Source organism: Argiope bruennichi, chromosome 3, assembly GCF_947563725.1.
Source record: "Argiope bruennichi chromosome 3, qqArgBrue1.1, whole genome shotgun sequence".
Taxonomy (NCBI): Eukaryota; Metazoa; Arthropoda; class Arachnida; order Araneae; family Araneidae; genus Argiope; species Argiope bruennichi.
Window position 1 is genome coordinate 50,192,399 of NC_079153.1, and position 16,413 is coordinate 50,208,811.

Below are 16,413 nucleotides of genomic sequence, written 5' to 3' on the forward strand. Positions count from 1 at the left end.
TTATTAATTATTTCAATAACACTTACTATAATAAATATTTAAGGGAATGTTAATATAAATTTATGTTTCCTAAGTGCAACCTGTATTGAAATATAAATTGTTTCCATGTCTTTTCAAAATATTATTTTTTATAAATGAAAAGAAACAAAAACAAAAACAGTTTCATATTCAGAATAAATAAGTATTAAATTTATTCTAAAATAATGTATACGTTTATTTTCTTTCTTTTTTCATTTATCTATTTATTATTTATTTATTTTTTCATTCTCTTACTTGTCGAAAGAAAACTGTTCTTCACGATTCAAAATATTAATCAATTGAATCTTAATAACGAATCATTTTAGAATCAATGAACTGAAAAATTCCTTAAAATAAGCAAAAGTAATAAAAACCAATTATATTTTACTGTCAAACGATTTGTTTTCAAAACCAGTTTCAATTGTTGAATCCTTTTTGCCGTTCATTGTTATTGGTGGGATATCATTTAGCATTTCGTTTTCATTTTTTATTCCCTTTTTTTCTATTTTTACTACTGCCGTTTCAAAAATTATTTTTTCCAACTGCAAAGATGGAGATTCCACCAATAAATTTAAAATCATCGCAAGCAGACTCGATATGCAAAGGTATCCAAAAAACTGAGTTATCTGAAAGAGAGAGGAAAAAAAAAACGTTTATTCATATTTAATTAATGCTTAAGATAAATATTATTAATACAAATCCTATTATTAAAACATATATTAAAACAAACTTTCCATTCAGTTACAATAATGGTGACTATTTTTTACTTTCTCTTTTATTAAATACTTATCGCATCTAGCGACTAATAGATTCACCGAGATAATGGTTATATTTAATTTTGAATAAATAGTTTGGATATAATCATGTCCATGACTCCATCAAACACTCAGACATTAAAACTATGTCATTTTATTTGTTTATTTAAGTTCTGGTTATTGTATGCATGAAAGTTTCTAATGATGAACGGTCCAGTTGTATCAAAGCGCTATTAGAAACATCCATGACCGATTAATCTATCTTTCTATATTTCGCAATTCTTCATCATTTATTCTTCTTATAAACTATAGAGATGCTAAACAAAATCCTTTTTCTTAATTTTTCAACAATGAAAGAAAATCACGCAATTAAATATTCAATGAAACTGTGAATTCAGGTTTGAATTTCAAATCAACAATGTTATCCGTTGTAAAAGATAAGTCAAAAGATAAAAAAAGTATATTGCCAAAATTGAAGTAAACTTTACATAACTATTAAATTGATATTATTAAAAAACAATTTTTGAAATGATGTAAGCATGTAAAATTCATTTTTATGCTCTAGTATTTTCAGGAGTTATTGTGGAAAATTACCGAAGCTCCGCTTAATTTTTAATTTAAAAACTTGTTAAAATTTCTTAAAAATCACTAAGAAATCCACATTCTCATTATCCAAAGTACATTAATCAGCTTAGATAAATAAAATTTCTTATGGGATCTGGTGGCCAAACTGAGCCAAACTTTGGATCCAGTTGATGGAAAAGAAGCGGAAATGGTCTGTCTCTTCAGAACTTTCTCGTATACTACCTAATCATGGAGTTATCTCCCCCCCCCGCATAAAACTGGGAATCTTGGGCAAGGACGTGAACTAAACGAGTGCTCAGATTTTTATTTTCAGAATCCTGCGCACAAAAATTGTGGACTCCATAGAGTTGTAAAGAAATCTGATGCTTGTGAATTTATTTCATGGCATCGACAAATTATCTATATGGCATGAATCTAGCATTAAATCTAAGGCTATGGTCTGTTGAACGCCAACACGCACATATCTATCTTTATTATTAGTAGTGATAGAGATAGGGTTTAATAATGATTCTCTTGCTGTATTAGCAATTTCATTTTACCCACCAAGCATTTGGTAATATTTAGAATGGTAAATGAAACCGAATAGAGAAACCGCAATGATTTGAATTCATGAATCAAAATAATCATTTCATTTGAAATTTTTTTTTAATTTTAGCTTTTAAGTTTTGAATAAGATTTACCTCCAGTCTTCGATACAACAAGAACTGCTTCCTGATGAACCAATGTCTGATGGTGAGGATAACATAATTAATTTTCTATTCTTCCAGTAATAATGTCATCACTAGTATGTATATGCTATATGAATTGGCTCATTCATATTGGCTGGCATCCTTGTCTTTGTGAAAGGGCACATCAGATTTCAACAGTTGTTGGTTCAACAATTTATTTACATGTAGTTTAACCTTCTTCTCTTTTCACATATATTATATTAGTTTTAATAGAAAAGTATATTTTTGAAGACTGCAATTTTATCTTTAAATATAAAAAATATTTTTATTCGATTTTCATTATCAACAAATGCCGAGTGTCGACATTTGGCTGTGTAAGTGAAAATTAATAATATATAGCAAATATTTCGGACATACATCAAGCAACTCCGGTGACATAAGCGAAACTGCTTACATTCACCGAAGAATATCTACTTTTGCCAGGTATTGGTCTTTTATATTAACAATTATCTTCAAAAATTTAAAGTTACAATACGAAATATTTTTATGAGGATAATTATTTTTACATGCATTGGTAGAACTTGGACACTTAAAGAATTAAAAGTAAGACTTCAAATATTAGATGTGGAGAATTTGTAAAATGTTAATGCATTCAAAGATTTCAGATAATAGTTTTCTTACACTAACAAATTTGCCTGGTATCTTTAAATACCAAATTTATTATTTGAAAAATAATATTTTTTTATTTTAATGTAAATTTGATATATTATGAAATTTAAAAAAAAATGTGTAAATAAAAATAAATGAATGTATACGAGGTATACATATTTAAAGCATGAAATAAAATCCCTTGATTTTTGAAACTGCCATAGTGTAAAAATCTCCAGTATGTTTTATATGCATGCAGCCACACGAAAAACGAAAACTAAATTTAATTTCAAGAGTTTCTGATTGTAAGAACACTTGAAAAAGAAATTTAGTCATTAAACAAAACAAATACTTACGAAATGTAAATGCGTGAATTCATTAGGGATTCTGAAATTTGCGATGAATAGTGTTTGATAAATGGGCTGAATGAGATAGATGAGGAATGACAGTTTACTCAAAGGAACCCAGGCTTTCCAAGATAAAAATTCGTTTATAAAACCTGAAAAATTGAAATTTTTATGAAATATCCCGAATTTTTATGTAATTTATATACCAGCCAAATGTGGCGTCCATTTGATTCGCCAAAACTTCCTCACCTCCATGTCCTGTTACACAGCAAAATATCATCCAAGCGATGCCTGCCGTGTAGGCAACTTTGTAGAAAGTTGCATACATTAGTACTTCTAGTGGAGTAGGAGGTCGTAAATTAAACCAGGCTGCCATAATGAATATCGTTGTCCCGCTAGAGACTATCGCCAAACACCAGCCAAATATCAAGATTTTCTAGAAAGATAAAGAACTCATTATTACATGGACATACAGAAAAAGACACTGCATTGTTTTTGTTGTTGTTGTTGTTGTTGTTTTATGTGGGTTTTTACAACTCTGCTCCGTAAATCAGGGAAATGCTTCCTTAAGCCAAAAGCACATAATACATGATGCATTAAATGTAAAAAATTGTTCATTTTAAAACTTCTAATAGAGTCCATTTATATCACAATCACATGACAGACAGTGCATATCAAGTGGAATTTAAATGTATACTTTTTATGAAAATTAAGTTATAAAATATTTTTAAAACTATATATATTCCAAGACAGATTACATTATTCAATAAGAAATCGATATATTTCATTTCATGAAAAATGACTCCCGGTTTCTGTTATTTTAAGTTATAGAACATGAAAGGCTGAGCTAATTTACAAAATATTTCATTTAAAACTGATAAATGAAAAAAGATAGAAATTACGTCCAATTGTTGAATATGTTATTTACCTATATAATTAAAGTTTTATAAGGAAATTTTGTACAAAAATACAACTAATTACTATTTTCATGATCACGTTTATCAGATGCTGTTTTTAAGAACATACTGTTTTTTAATGCGAAAATTAAAAGATGCTGTTTTTTAATGCCAAAATTAAAAACTTCCTGGTTTTTCTTGTTGGAAATTTCTAATTTCTCTTCTAGGGACTTTTCGAAGCTACTTAAATATGCATAAATTAAAGCATAAACACAGCATCATTACCATCAATCATTTCCAGGAAAATGTGACATTATATATTTTGTAAATTCCATTCTGACAGGCGTTAATAAACATTTTCCTTGATTTGTCATAAAATTATTTTAAAACGCTAGCTTTATTTTAGGCACGAATTCTAACTGTCATGTTGGATGCGTTTTGAAACATGATCTAATAGGAAAATCTGTTTCATTGCAAGTTGGCACAACATTTTAAACGTGACAAAATTAAAGGTTACTTCGTTTCCAAGCAACCTTTTATTACCTCAGTGTTTACTAATAATAAAGGAGATTGTATTTGCCTGTTTTTCTACAAGAGAGATCGTTTAACCTCGAATTACCAAATTTGAGACAAATACAGCTGGGTCTGAGGAATGGAAATGTTAGAATGATATTGTTACAATTTTATTTAAATAAAAATTCAGCAATAATTTGATCTTTTTCCGTGATAGCTCGTGAAAATTTTCATTACAATTCAAATTCTTTGTTATCTCAATCTTTACCAATAACAAAGATTGTGTCTGCTTGATCTCCACAAACCAAATCGACTCGTCTAAAACTCCGAGATTGAGGAATGGGTGGAAATGTTGAAATAATTTTGTATAATTTTAATTAATTAAAAATTAAATAAGATTTAGACATTTTTTAATGATAATTCCTAAAAATTTTCACTACAATTTTCATTCTTTACTATCTCAATCTCTATCAATAATAATGGAGATGGTGTCTGTAGGCTCTCTACAAGACCAGCTTTAGGACAAATATACTTGGGAGTGGATGGAAATGTTGAAATAATTTTGTTATAATTTTAATTAATTGAAAATTAAGCAAGATTTGAACATTTTTTTCATCACAGTTCCTGAATATTATTGTATAAAACTAATTTTTACATCATTCTAAAAAAAAATTTTTTTTAATCTTTTTTTATGATATCAATCTATGTGTCGCGTAGTTTGTTTCTGAATTTTGATAATTTTTAAAATATTATTTTATTGAATTTTAAACAAAAGATTTTATTGATGTCAAGAAATTCAAAACGTTTTTATTTTTTCATCGAATATTTATTATGATTTTTTTCCATTATAAAGAAGAAAGATTGCGCTTATTATCAGCGTAACTTACATAGAGAATCAGAAAATAAAAGGATATTCACTGAAACCAGTTTTTGGGAACACTCCTAAATATCCCTGTATATTCTCCAATTAAGATCTTTTCACCCTCTCCTCAACATAAAACTGTGGATCTTGAGTGAAGCCGAGAATGCCTTGCAGTTCATTGGCGAACAATAGTTATGAAATATAGACCTTAGGTATAAATCTAAATTTTTAATGGATCTGTCGTACGAATATGTATTTCAGACACCTTCTGCCAAAAGATTGAAACTACAGAACTACAGTTGTTATCACAAGATCACATACCGACTTTCATTGATTTAAATCAGGTATTTAAGAGTCTTTACATGCATGCGAAAATACAGGCCGATAACACAGTCAATTTGGTTCAAAATTTTATAAAATTTATATTTTAGATGCTAATTCTATACACCGAATTTCATCTTTCCATTTTGTAGTTAACGAGCTCATTTGTACTCGAATAACAAAGTATACTTCCCCTGAATGGATTTCGTTCCAAAATTTGACAAAATTCTCGAAATTTGGTCATAAAATTCATCCGTCTAATTCAAAGTGTTTTCAAGTTATCATGCTCACAAACGGACGGATGGAAAGATTCGAGTGGAATTCGTCAAAATTTGGAACTCGAATTTTTTAACGATTACAATACTCCATCTATACTTCGTATATGAAAAAATAAAAATAAAGAGCAACTTGAAATAAATTACCTAGACACATTAATTTTTATTCATAAGTAGAGATAAATAGAGCAATTAGTAGAGCACATGACATTCTATGTAATTAATTCTGTTTTAATACTTTTCGTCATTTTTATTCTGAAAAAATATTTTGTATTTATAACATCTTGTTCATTAAAGTTATATGTAAGAGATTAATGTTAAACTCAACCAAAACTTCCAACGAAACCAGCTGATATACTTGCCGTTGTTCGAGATAAAAATATTTTCAAGTTTTTTTAATTATATAATCATATAAAGCCTAAATTAAATTTAATCCATGTAAATATATATATATAGGAATTTGATAAAATAAAAATGGTTTTATTAAAAATATTGAATCTTATTTTTTTCTGAAAAAAGGAATTGCCTTTTTAGAACTTGTGGCTTATGCCTCTCGTTTAAGTCTTATAAGATTTACAAGATGTGTTAGAATCAAGTTAACAGTTTTAAAGAGTTGATAGAGTATAGCTAAAATATTAAACATACGTAGCAATTATGGATCGGAAATGCTTAATAGCCGCGGTAGATGGCTTTGCATCATTATGAAATTCCCGAGTGTTTTCCCAGAGATACTTCATTTCTTGCATAGACACAACGGTAATAAGAGGCTTGATCATTTGACAGATATAAACTACCCGATTCTCCTGTAACAAGTGTTACGAGGTTCAAGTAATACGATGAATGTCTTCCCGAATTTACTTTAAATACAAAGAATACTTAATGAAACCCCCACACTCCCATTTTATGTATTACATTTGTATCTATTCAGAGACAGCATTTGGCCATCAGTAGATCGGGATTCAATGAACTGGTCTAGTTGATTGCTGCATTATTTTTTATCGGTGCTTTTGAATTCATATATCCTTGGTGATTGCGCTTAAGACCTGGTTACTTTCGTTGTCATAACTATGGAGGATCTTCAAAAACATCAGGCTTCAATGTGAAGCCTGATGTTTTGAATGAACCTCGTGATCATGCTTCCATTATTATCAATATTTTGTCCTGTTGATGAATGCTGATTTATAAACCGTATATTTACTTAAGAAATATTCATATGACATTCCAAATCATCGCTACGCTTCTCCTACAAATTCGTAAATTCGATGCTTAAATATTACGTGTATGCAAATAGATTCGTATAAACATTTTTAAAGGTCAGTTGTTCCGAGAAACAGTAAAATTATTTGATGTAAACTGAGAAAATTATTTCAAAATAAAATTGCATTACTTACTTTCGGAATTTTTATGTCTGGATATTTAAGGATCAAGAAGCCAATGAAAAAGCCTATGAAATAAGGTCCAGCACGTGATATTGGGCTACCATATGTATACCATAAACCAAGACTTCTGAATCTAGAAAGAAAAAAATTAAAAAGTATTAAATTTATTGAATCGATATTTTTTTATTGAAAATAACATTTAAAAATCATTTTATTTCCTGCACTTGACTCTAAAACATCTAATGTAAAGTATTAACAAAGTATCAGCAAGAAAGAATGTTTTAGATATATTTAAATGGTTTTTTTGCATCACAGTCTTTACCGTTTGATCTTTTAAATACATATGAAAAATCATTTTTGACTGCAAATTTTAATTGAAAATATACGAGGCAGTGGAGGATAGTAAAATTCCTACAATTTCAATTCCCATTTGCAATTTTAATTATATGTATATAATTGATTTTTATATTTGAATTTAAAAAAATATATTTATATATTTTCTTTCCTTTTAACTCCTTCGTACAATAAATGAATTTTAGAGCTTTATCAATTAATTATCTATATACAATTCCGTCAAAACTTTAACACTCATTAGAAACTTTGGTGTAAAAGTCATAAATTGAAATGCATTTAGCTTCCTTTGTTTTAGAGCTACACGACCACATCTATGAAATATAAAATATTTATTTTTGACAGTCCCTTACTTTGCTTAACAGTTTTCAGATTATACGGAAATCGACAAGCTCCATTATATACATAAAATGTTAAGCTTTCACCAAGATGGCTGCAATCCGGGTTTACTTGGTGATTTTCAATTTATGCAGAGATAATAAGTTTACTTGGTGATTTTTCAGATTATGCCATGATCGCCAATGCTTATTGCCAATCGACATGTTGACGACGGTTTCCATTTTTTGGCGATTTATCGGGAGGGTCGTACAAATAAATAAATCCAAATATAATGCAGATGGAGAGATAAGCCAATGGTAGATTTAATTCAAAATTTAATGCATGTCTGCAATTTTATTGATATATCACCATATAATAATTTTTATTTATATAACTGGTTAGTTCATTGACTTATTGTATTTACAAACAAATTCACGGGCATTTCTCATTGTCGAATTTTACGCAAAGGTTGAAGTACGTTTGAAGGAGCAAGGTTGAAGAAGGTTGCGAAATTTCATCTTTCAAGCTCTTTTTTGCTATTCTGCCAACCAGTGATCTTTTTTATTTGGCGAGAATTCTGAGATTTATAAAAATGCAATATTTCGCCCAGCATACTTCAAATACGGCATAATAAGAAATAAAAATATTACGTTAAATCTTTTAAATTCTGTAATCTAAATAGATATGAATAAATTAATCGTCTGCTGATGGAATATTTTAACGCCCAGATTGCGAGAATAAAGAATGATATTTACTGTCTAATATCTGTAGTATAGTTTATGAAAGAAATAAACTCAAATCACTAATCTACTAATAGTAATGAAACCGAAACATCTTCCGAAAGTTTCCCAACGAGGAAGTGAATTAAAATTCAGCAGGTTACACCCAATGAATATTAATTATTTCCGTCTTTAAATTCTTTCACTTCCGCTGCGTTCAGTTTCCTTATTGCTTCTTTTTCGCAATTTTCGAGTGTCACAATTACAATGCTTATGCAAATGCCATAGTTTAAAAAAAACACTTGACTTCTGATTTCGGTCATAAAGTTAATCTACGTTTTACGAAACGATTTAATTATTATCTTTTATTAGCCTATATTATATAAAATCAATTCTTTTATTACTTGCTAAAAAGTAGAATCGTTTTATTTTAATTACTTTCTACTTTTTAGACTTTCATTTAAATTTCAGTATTTAAATGTAAGTTTGAGTATCCGAAGTAGAACAAATGATTTAACCTTTTAATTTATAATTAAGGGACGTACCCTGGACATTCAGGACAGGAACCGCTATTAAAATGCACATGAGAACTGATTAACTTTTTTCAACAAAAATTAAGTCACCAGACATCACGCTCAACAACTTTCGAACCTCATATTCAATTTCATGTTTTCCGTCAGACTCTTGCCACGAAAAAAGAAGCGATCGTAGCATGATTTTAGCTCGGAATGGTGTCATTTGATGAGACTAAAATCTTATTAAATATAAATGCTATGAAATATTGAAATTTTTTTTCTGAAATGCTTTTCAAGGTGATGTTAATTGTTGGAATCGAATTGTAATTAATTTTATCTCATAAAATATTAATTAAATTAATATTTGATCAGATATATAATTAATTTGCTAATTTAATTAATATAATTAAATTAACAAATTAAATTTACTCAATAAAATATTAATTAAATTAACCTGTTAATATATTTCTGAAAATATTAAAATAAACGTGAATCCGTAAGTGTAGTATACAAAATTTCAAGCTCTAACATATTGGGGAGGGAAAAAATGGAAAATAAATTTAGACTGCAAAATTCCATTTTTTTCAAACATGAAATAAATCAAATAAATAAATTTAATTAAAAACCTCTTTTTTAAAATACAGCTGTGTTAGTGCACTAATAAACAGATTTTCATATTATTTTCTCCTTTCTGATTTTTAATTTATAATTCATTATTATAATTAGGAATCTTAACATAGAATTTTGTCAGATTTTATGTTGGCTGTCGTCACATGCATAGAATGAAAATTTTTCAGCTTTTCTGCCTTTTCTAACAAGTTTTCATTAATTCACTTTCTTCTATGTCTGTTTGTCTTTTCGGTGCTATTATTGTAATCTCTTTTAAATGGATAACCTTGTGAGCTAAAAACTTTAAATAATGTTCAGAACTGGATGACAATACAATATTAATTCGCTTTCTTATCTGTCTGTTTGTTTATCTGTTCATTAAAATCTTGCAATCGGTTAAAAACCTTTATTACCGACAGATGGCACCATGTCATGTTGTTAGCTCATCGGGAAGTTGGTATAAAATCGATTTAATTCCGAGCACAAAAGATAAAAATATTTTAATTAAAAAATAATGTCATTATCTTTAATTAATAAATAATAATCTTTTTGATTAATTAAAAAGATTGATATACCACTTTTTTTAAAACGAACTAAAAGAAATAAATAATTTCGCCTGTATGGGACTAGGAGAAATAATTTCATACTTTTAGCCCGTTGTAAAAGACATGTATGTTAAAGATTTTATTTAAATAATTATTAATCTCTCTTTTTTTATTAACCATAGATTAATCTTTAACTTTTTACTTTCTCATATATGAAGAGTACAGATTTAGAATCGATTTTTCAGTGAATCTCCACGTTTCAGACCTCTCGAGTCCGAAAAAACATGTTTTTGGAATTACATCTGACTTTCTAAGAACACAATAATTTAAAAACTCTCTGGATTAGATGGATAAAAAGTGGTTATGATCTCTATTTCGAATTTTTATATTTCTGTCTAACTTTGTACAAATCCATTTAGAAGAAATCTGACAGACCGGCCGTTCGAATAAAAGTAAAAATTACAATTATAAAACGGAGAGAGCAAAACAGATAAAATACGGTACACGGATTTAACACTTAAAAAGCAGACATGTATAAAGTTTAGAACTAAATCAGACAAAAAATTGGTCAAGTGTTAGTTTGTTCTTTTGCATGTATATGACGGCAATAAATCAAAAATGTAGTAACTTAGGTAAATGAAAATTTGATATACAGCTTGTGCATCTAATTTTGAATTAATTCTTTAAAAGGGTTGACCATCCATTGGTTTGTATTTTTTCATGCGTGTAAACGCTATTTTGTTACTACAATTGTAATTCTGATCCAATTTTCGGTTTTAATCAATCGATAAAAAAGATCCAAAAAACGCACTCAATTGTATTAACCACTACGAAAAATAGATAACCAAAGATCACATACCACTTGTACCTTTTATTACTGTTGTTAGCCAATGCATGCCGCGAACAACACACAAATGCATTTATTACAAAATATGCAAGAAAGTTTCGGAAAAAGCCTTCCAGAAACCGAAAATATATCTATTTTGGTATTATTACATACAAAAAATGTATTTATATTTATCATATTATTTACATTGTTGAAAAAACTTGCACCAGATTTCTTGCAAATCGTTTTAATCACTAAGGATCGCTATTATTATGACCTATTGTAAAACTATGAAAAAAATCAATAATCTGAGTGGTTCCCACTTTTTTTGTCAATTGGTCACAGTTTCAAATGAAATTCACTCAGCACGTTAAATCCATTTTGGTGAGTGAAATCGAAATTTTGTTAATATCAGATTTATGCCTAAATATAGCTATGAGGCTGCTAATCCTTCAATAATTGATAAGGAATATAAAATAAGGATAAGATCTCAGGGACATTGTGCATGTCTGAAGGAGGGTTAATTTTGAGAAACAATCTGTTAAATGGAAAATGTTCTTTGACTACATCTTATTTTCTTAACGTAAGCTGTTGGTTTTTGGCCAGCAGAAGTGTACTTCTCAAAAATTTATCGTTCACTTTTCAATAAAGGCATTACTCTCAGTATGGAAATTATGGAACTTGGACAAGACCATGGAGCCATCATTAAGGTTTTTTTTACCCTCGAAATCATGTACAGGAACAAAGCAGAAAAGTTACCACAGAAAGATAAAGCCCTTCTCTCTACCGAATTTGCCGTAGAGGGACAAAGTCACACTTGAGTGTTTTGTATATGATAACAGAAGAAAGAAAACTAAGAGTGCCTTTTAAATTCCATTCCATGTCGTTACACTGAATAAAATCAAAATTTGATAAAATTATAAATTTTAATAATACGATTGCATATCGAATTTCATTTATCTAAAATGTTGCGTTTTTAAGGATCGCGCTTACATGCATGCAAGCTGATATAAGGTCACTCGCTGACGCATCTTTAATATACATTTGTGTATTAAATGCTAAAACTATGTGCCAAATTTTATTTATTAATATTTCCCGCTTTTGTATCTATCGTGTTCACTTCCACTCAGATAGACAAACAAATTAAATAACTTTGTGTACTTTTCCGTTAGCCGGGCGCAAATGTCGCCAATTGTGAATCAAACGCGAGCCAAGTCGCCAAGAGAAGCAAATGACAAAGCACGTGGCTGCAAGAAATTTGGCGAAATTCTACATTATTTGGCGAGTTTTCGCTTGCGCTCGGCTAATGGAAAAGCACCTAATTTTGGACAGGTTTTCTTACGAAATTTTATAGAAATCTACAAATTTGGCGAACAGATGATAGAATAAATTTCATCCTTATAGTTCAAAGTTTTCTGTTTTTTTTTTTTTTTTTTTTTTTTTTTTTGAGTTATTGTGTTCACCGGGAGACAGAATGACAAATAGACAGACATATTTTCAGAAATGATTTCTCAGGCAGGTCTGAAATATGGAAATTCATTAAAATCTTGAGAATTAAATTTCTACCGATTAAAATATTTTCTCTTTGTGTACTTAGTATGTACTTAAAAATATGTATTACTGAATACACTAAACCTTAAAACTTTCAATAACCTGAAACTTCAAGACACACCAAAGAAAAATTTAAAGCACAATTACAGCACCACATTCCCCCAAATGTCCGAACCATTGCGGCATCCAGTTCTATATATATTGCACTATGTATGAAAAAATAAGATAGCCTAAAAATCATTAAAATCAAATTTTACTTAAGAGATTTAATTGAAATTTAATTTAACCACTAATTCCGGTTTGGTTTGATTTTGGTTTGATTATATTAACGTCCCGTTTGAAGCAACACTAGGGCTATTTTGGAACGGACCTCGTAATTTTGAACCACGGTCAGATGACGAGGACGACACCTGAGCTGGCACCACCCCTCTCCACACCACACCACACCAGCGGGAGGACGTTTACCAATAATTCCAGAGAGCCAGTAGTTTAGTTAATAGGTAAAAGCTCAGTTTTATTGTTTACCAGAAATGTATGAAATATAAAAAAAATTTCATTACGTAAATTTTACTTACTCTGGATCTGGAAACATCACAGATAATGTAGGTAAAGGTTTTTTCGCATAAGTTATAATTCCAGTGTAGACAGCGGACACAACTATGATAAAAATGTTAATAGCCACTCCTATTTTCTCTGATCTGTAATAAAAATAATTCGATGCTTGTTTTAAATGAACTCTGTTTAATATTTTGAAATATTTTAAATGATATAAAACTTTTTAAACTAATAAAAGTCTGATTTATAAATAATTGTCATCAATGACGACTCAAAGGAACAATCCAAGAAAAGCTACCATTATATCATTGCACTCAGTAGAACATTTGATCTTAACCCATTTAAAAGATAACAATATAATTGTATTTTTAATTGAATAAAAGTTTATTTAATGCTCTTAGTGGCTTTTCTTCATAATATAATTAATTATAAGTAAAGCAAGTTCCCTGTATAGTTCCCCGTATAGTCGTATGGTATGTAAAAAAAATGGTTTTTCTTTAGAAAATTTTAAATCAATGCTTAATAGTTTTGAACTCTTTTAGCATAACTGCTAAGAAATATTCAAAAAGTTTTTTTTATTACTGAAAATTTCTCTTTGCCTTTTTATTAATTGTAATATTTATTATGTCTTTTCTCTGTTTCCTTCATTTTTTTTTCAATTTAAACTGTATTTTTTCTTTTTCATATATTTACCTATCGTCATATAAACTTTATTTTTTTATATTTTTACCTATCGTCTTTATAGTCTAATAATGTCCATTATATCATGACATACTATAATGGAGCAATATTAGATTATAAAGCATGAAAACGATGTATCCCATTGGCCTTTGAAACATTGTATTCAAATTTGAATAGTCAAGTTATTATTGATACTCGTAAGTATGAATATATTTCATTAGGCAACGAATTTTGAATAGATTTTACATGACTGAATACAATTCCGGCATATTTATTGCATTGTGATGCATTTCGAATTATGTTCAGTGTTCCAAATATTTCTGTTATGTTACCAACTTTATTCCCTCTGAACAAAATAAGTATCACGGGTATTTAAATAAAAAAAAGCATCTCATATCTCTTTTTATCGAAATTATGCACGAACTCAAATATTTTTTATTCATTTCGCAAGAATTTTTTTGGGGGGAGACATTTTTAAAAATGTTAGAGAACGAATAGGCTTCTTTTTATATTTTCTAAGATGATAGCACAATACCTTATAGCAATGCCCAATGCTGGAATGAATTTCTTCTCAGAAAATGCGCTTAAAATTTTTTTTGAGAAGTATATTTTCTCTCTTTTATTAGTAATATTTTTGAAACCATAAAAAACATATAAATTACCTCAAGTGTCTTTTTTAAAACTTTTTTCAATAACTATAAAATGATCTAAACGGAATAATATTTTGCAAAAAGCTATAAAAATGTTCCAAAAATTTATTTGGATTTACACGAAGGAAAATTAAATTTTAAAATTTCACTAATAAGCTAAATAAGAATAGTTTGCATTATTAGTGAATAGAAAAACGAACTGAATTTATTCTTCTTCATTTAAAATGGTATTACCTCTAGATTATTTTTTGGATAAATTCAGTTTTTTTTATCATTATTTAAGATTTTTTTTTTTCAAAATAAGAAGAAAAAAAAAAATGCTGCGATTTAACAAATCTATTTATCATTTTTTTTTGCCTGAAACACAATTTATTATGTCATAATTTCATTAAAGACTTTCATTAAATCTTTCAGAAAAATATGGAAATTTTAAACCAGCAAAATAAAAGCATGATAAATATGTAATCACATTATATTAAATGAAAATGATGAATCAAAATAATATTACTTCAGCATAGGGAGAAGCACTAACAACGACATTAAAAACAGCTGCATTTCACAGGAAATAAACCAAGTGTGCATCATACACTAAAAATAAAATTGCATAATGATTATTATTATACTTACATAAAAAAGATACTACAGCACATTAAACAAATTGCTCGAAATCTAATTTAATGTGTCCCTTAACATCGCCAAGAATGCCAGCAATGCCAAGTCATTAAAATAGCAGGTGTACAGCTCAACAAGACAGAAAGTTAGTAAACAAATAGACTTGAAAAATTCCCCGCTTGTTAGTTTGAGTTGCCAAATTTGCAACAAGTTCAAGAGGCACACTAAAGCAGGTTTCTACCGAAATATCTTTTTTTAAACTTGTGTTTTACCCTTTATTCTTGCATATAATTAATGAAATACAAATAAAAGAACTTTTTCGAGTTTCTGCATACTTTTTAAATATTTTTTCCCCAATATATCTTTCTGCGTTTACTCATTCAACTGACAAGGAATCTTAGAGAATTGCAAGTTCAGGGAAAAGAATTAATGCCATAATCTACTAAAATTCTTTTAAAAATTGAATATTTGCTGCAAAAAGAGAATAGTTTTGAGTTATACAGGATGAAAGTCTTCATTCGTTAGATGGAAGGAAGATATAACACTAATCAGCAATAATTAAATGACTCAGTTATATCTTTAAGAGAAAATTTTATTAAATAGAAATAATATTTTATCTCAACAAAAATTTGAATTTTCCAGCAATTTTTGCCTTTTAAATAAATCTTATAAAGTTGGAGAATCCTTCTTTGCAACAAACCCCACAGTTGTATAATTAGAATTATTTCCAATTATCATATATCTCCTATTACATTAAACATTCGATTATTTTGTCAGCATCAAGAAGTTTAACTTGTGGAAAGAGAACTTTCTACATTCTCTCAATTCTGGGCTTTTATTTCAGAAACCCATAGCATATTTTCATCTCATAGAAATAAATTTCAAATTTAAATCTTTAAAATGTCCGTTACTCTGAATAATAAGCCTTATTGTTAAGGGTGAAATTATTTCCTTTCTTAACCAAATTAAAAATTAACAATTTAATTAATTGGTATTTAACTTTTATTAAAATCTTCCTTTGCTTGAGAATTTGTGTGTAATATATATATATATATATATATATATATATATATATATAACATAGGGTAAAGTTATCACTTATAGTTTTCAATGCAAATCATAAAACTTTTTCGTTTAAGTTATTAAAATGCGCATAATTTTTTTTTGTCCTCCAAATTTTGTTTTTAATTAAAAAGTGGAAATCTGTTCCGAGA

General features: G+C 28.4%; 1 protein-coding gene across 1 annotated transcript in view; it reads right to left on the minus strand.

The window, feature by feature from the left end:
• Positions 1-239: 239 nt before the first annotated feature.
• LOC129963823 (nose resistant to fluoxetine protein 6-like) overlaps positions 240-16,413 on the minus strand; it is a 46,330-nt gene continuing 30,156 nt past the window's right edge. The window contains exons 10-15 of the mRNA XM_056078392.1: positions 15,096-15,175; positions 13,277-13,399; positions 7,280-7,400; positions 3,271-3,457; positions 3,031-3,173; positions 240-644 (exon numbers count right to left, since the gene is read on the minus strand). Of these exons, the coding sequence (XP_055934367.1) occupies positions 396-644; positions 3,031-3,173; positions 3,271-3,457; positions 7,280-7,400; positions 13,277-13,399; positions 15,096-15,175 (903 nt within the window). The 3' untranslated portion in view covers positions 240-395. The remainder of the gene's footprint in view (positions 645-3,030; positions 3,174-3,270; positions 3,458-7,279; positions 7,401-13,276; positions 13,400-15,095; positions 15,176-16,413) is intronic.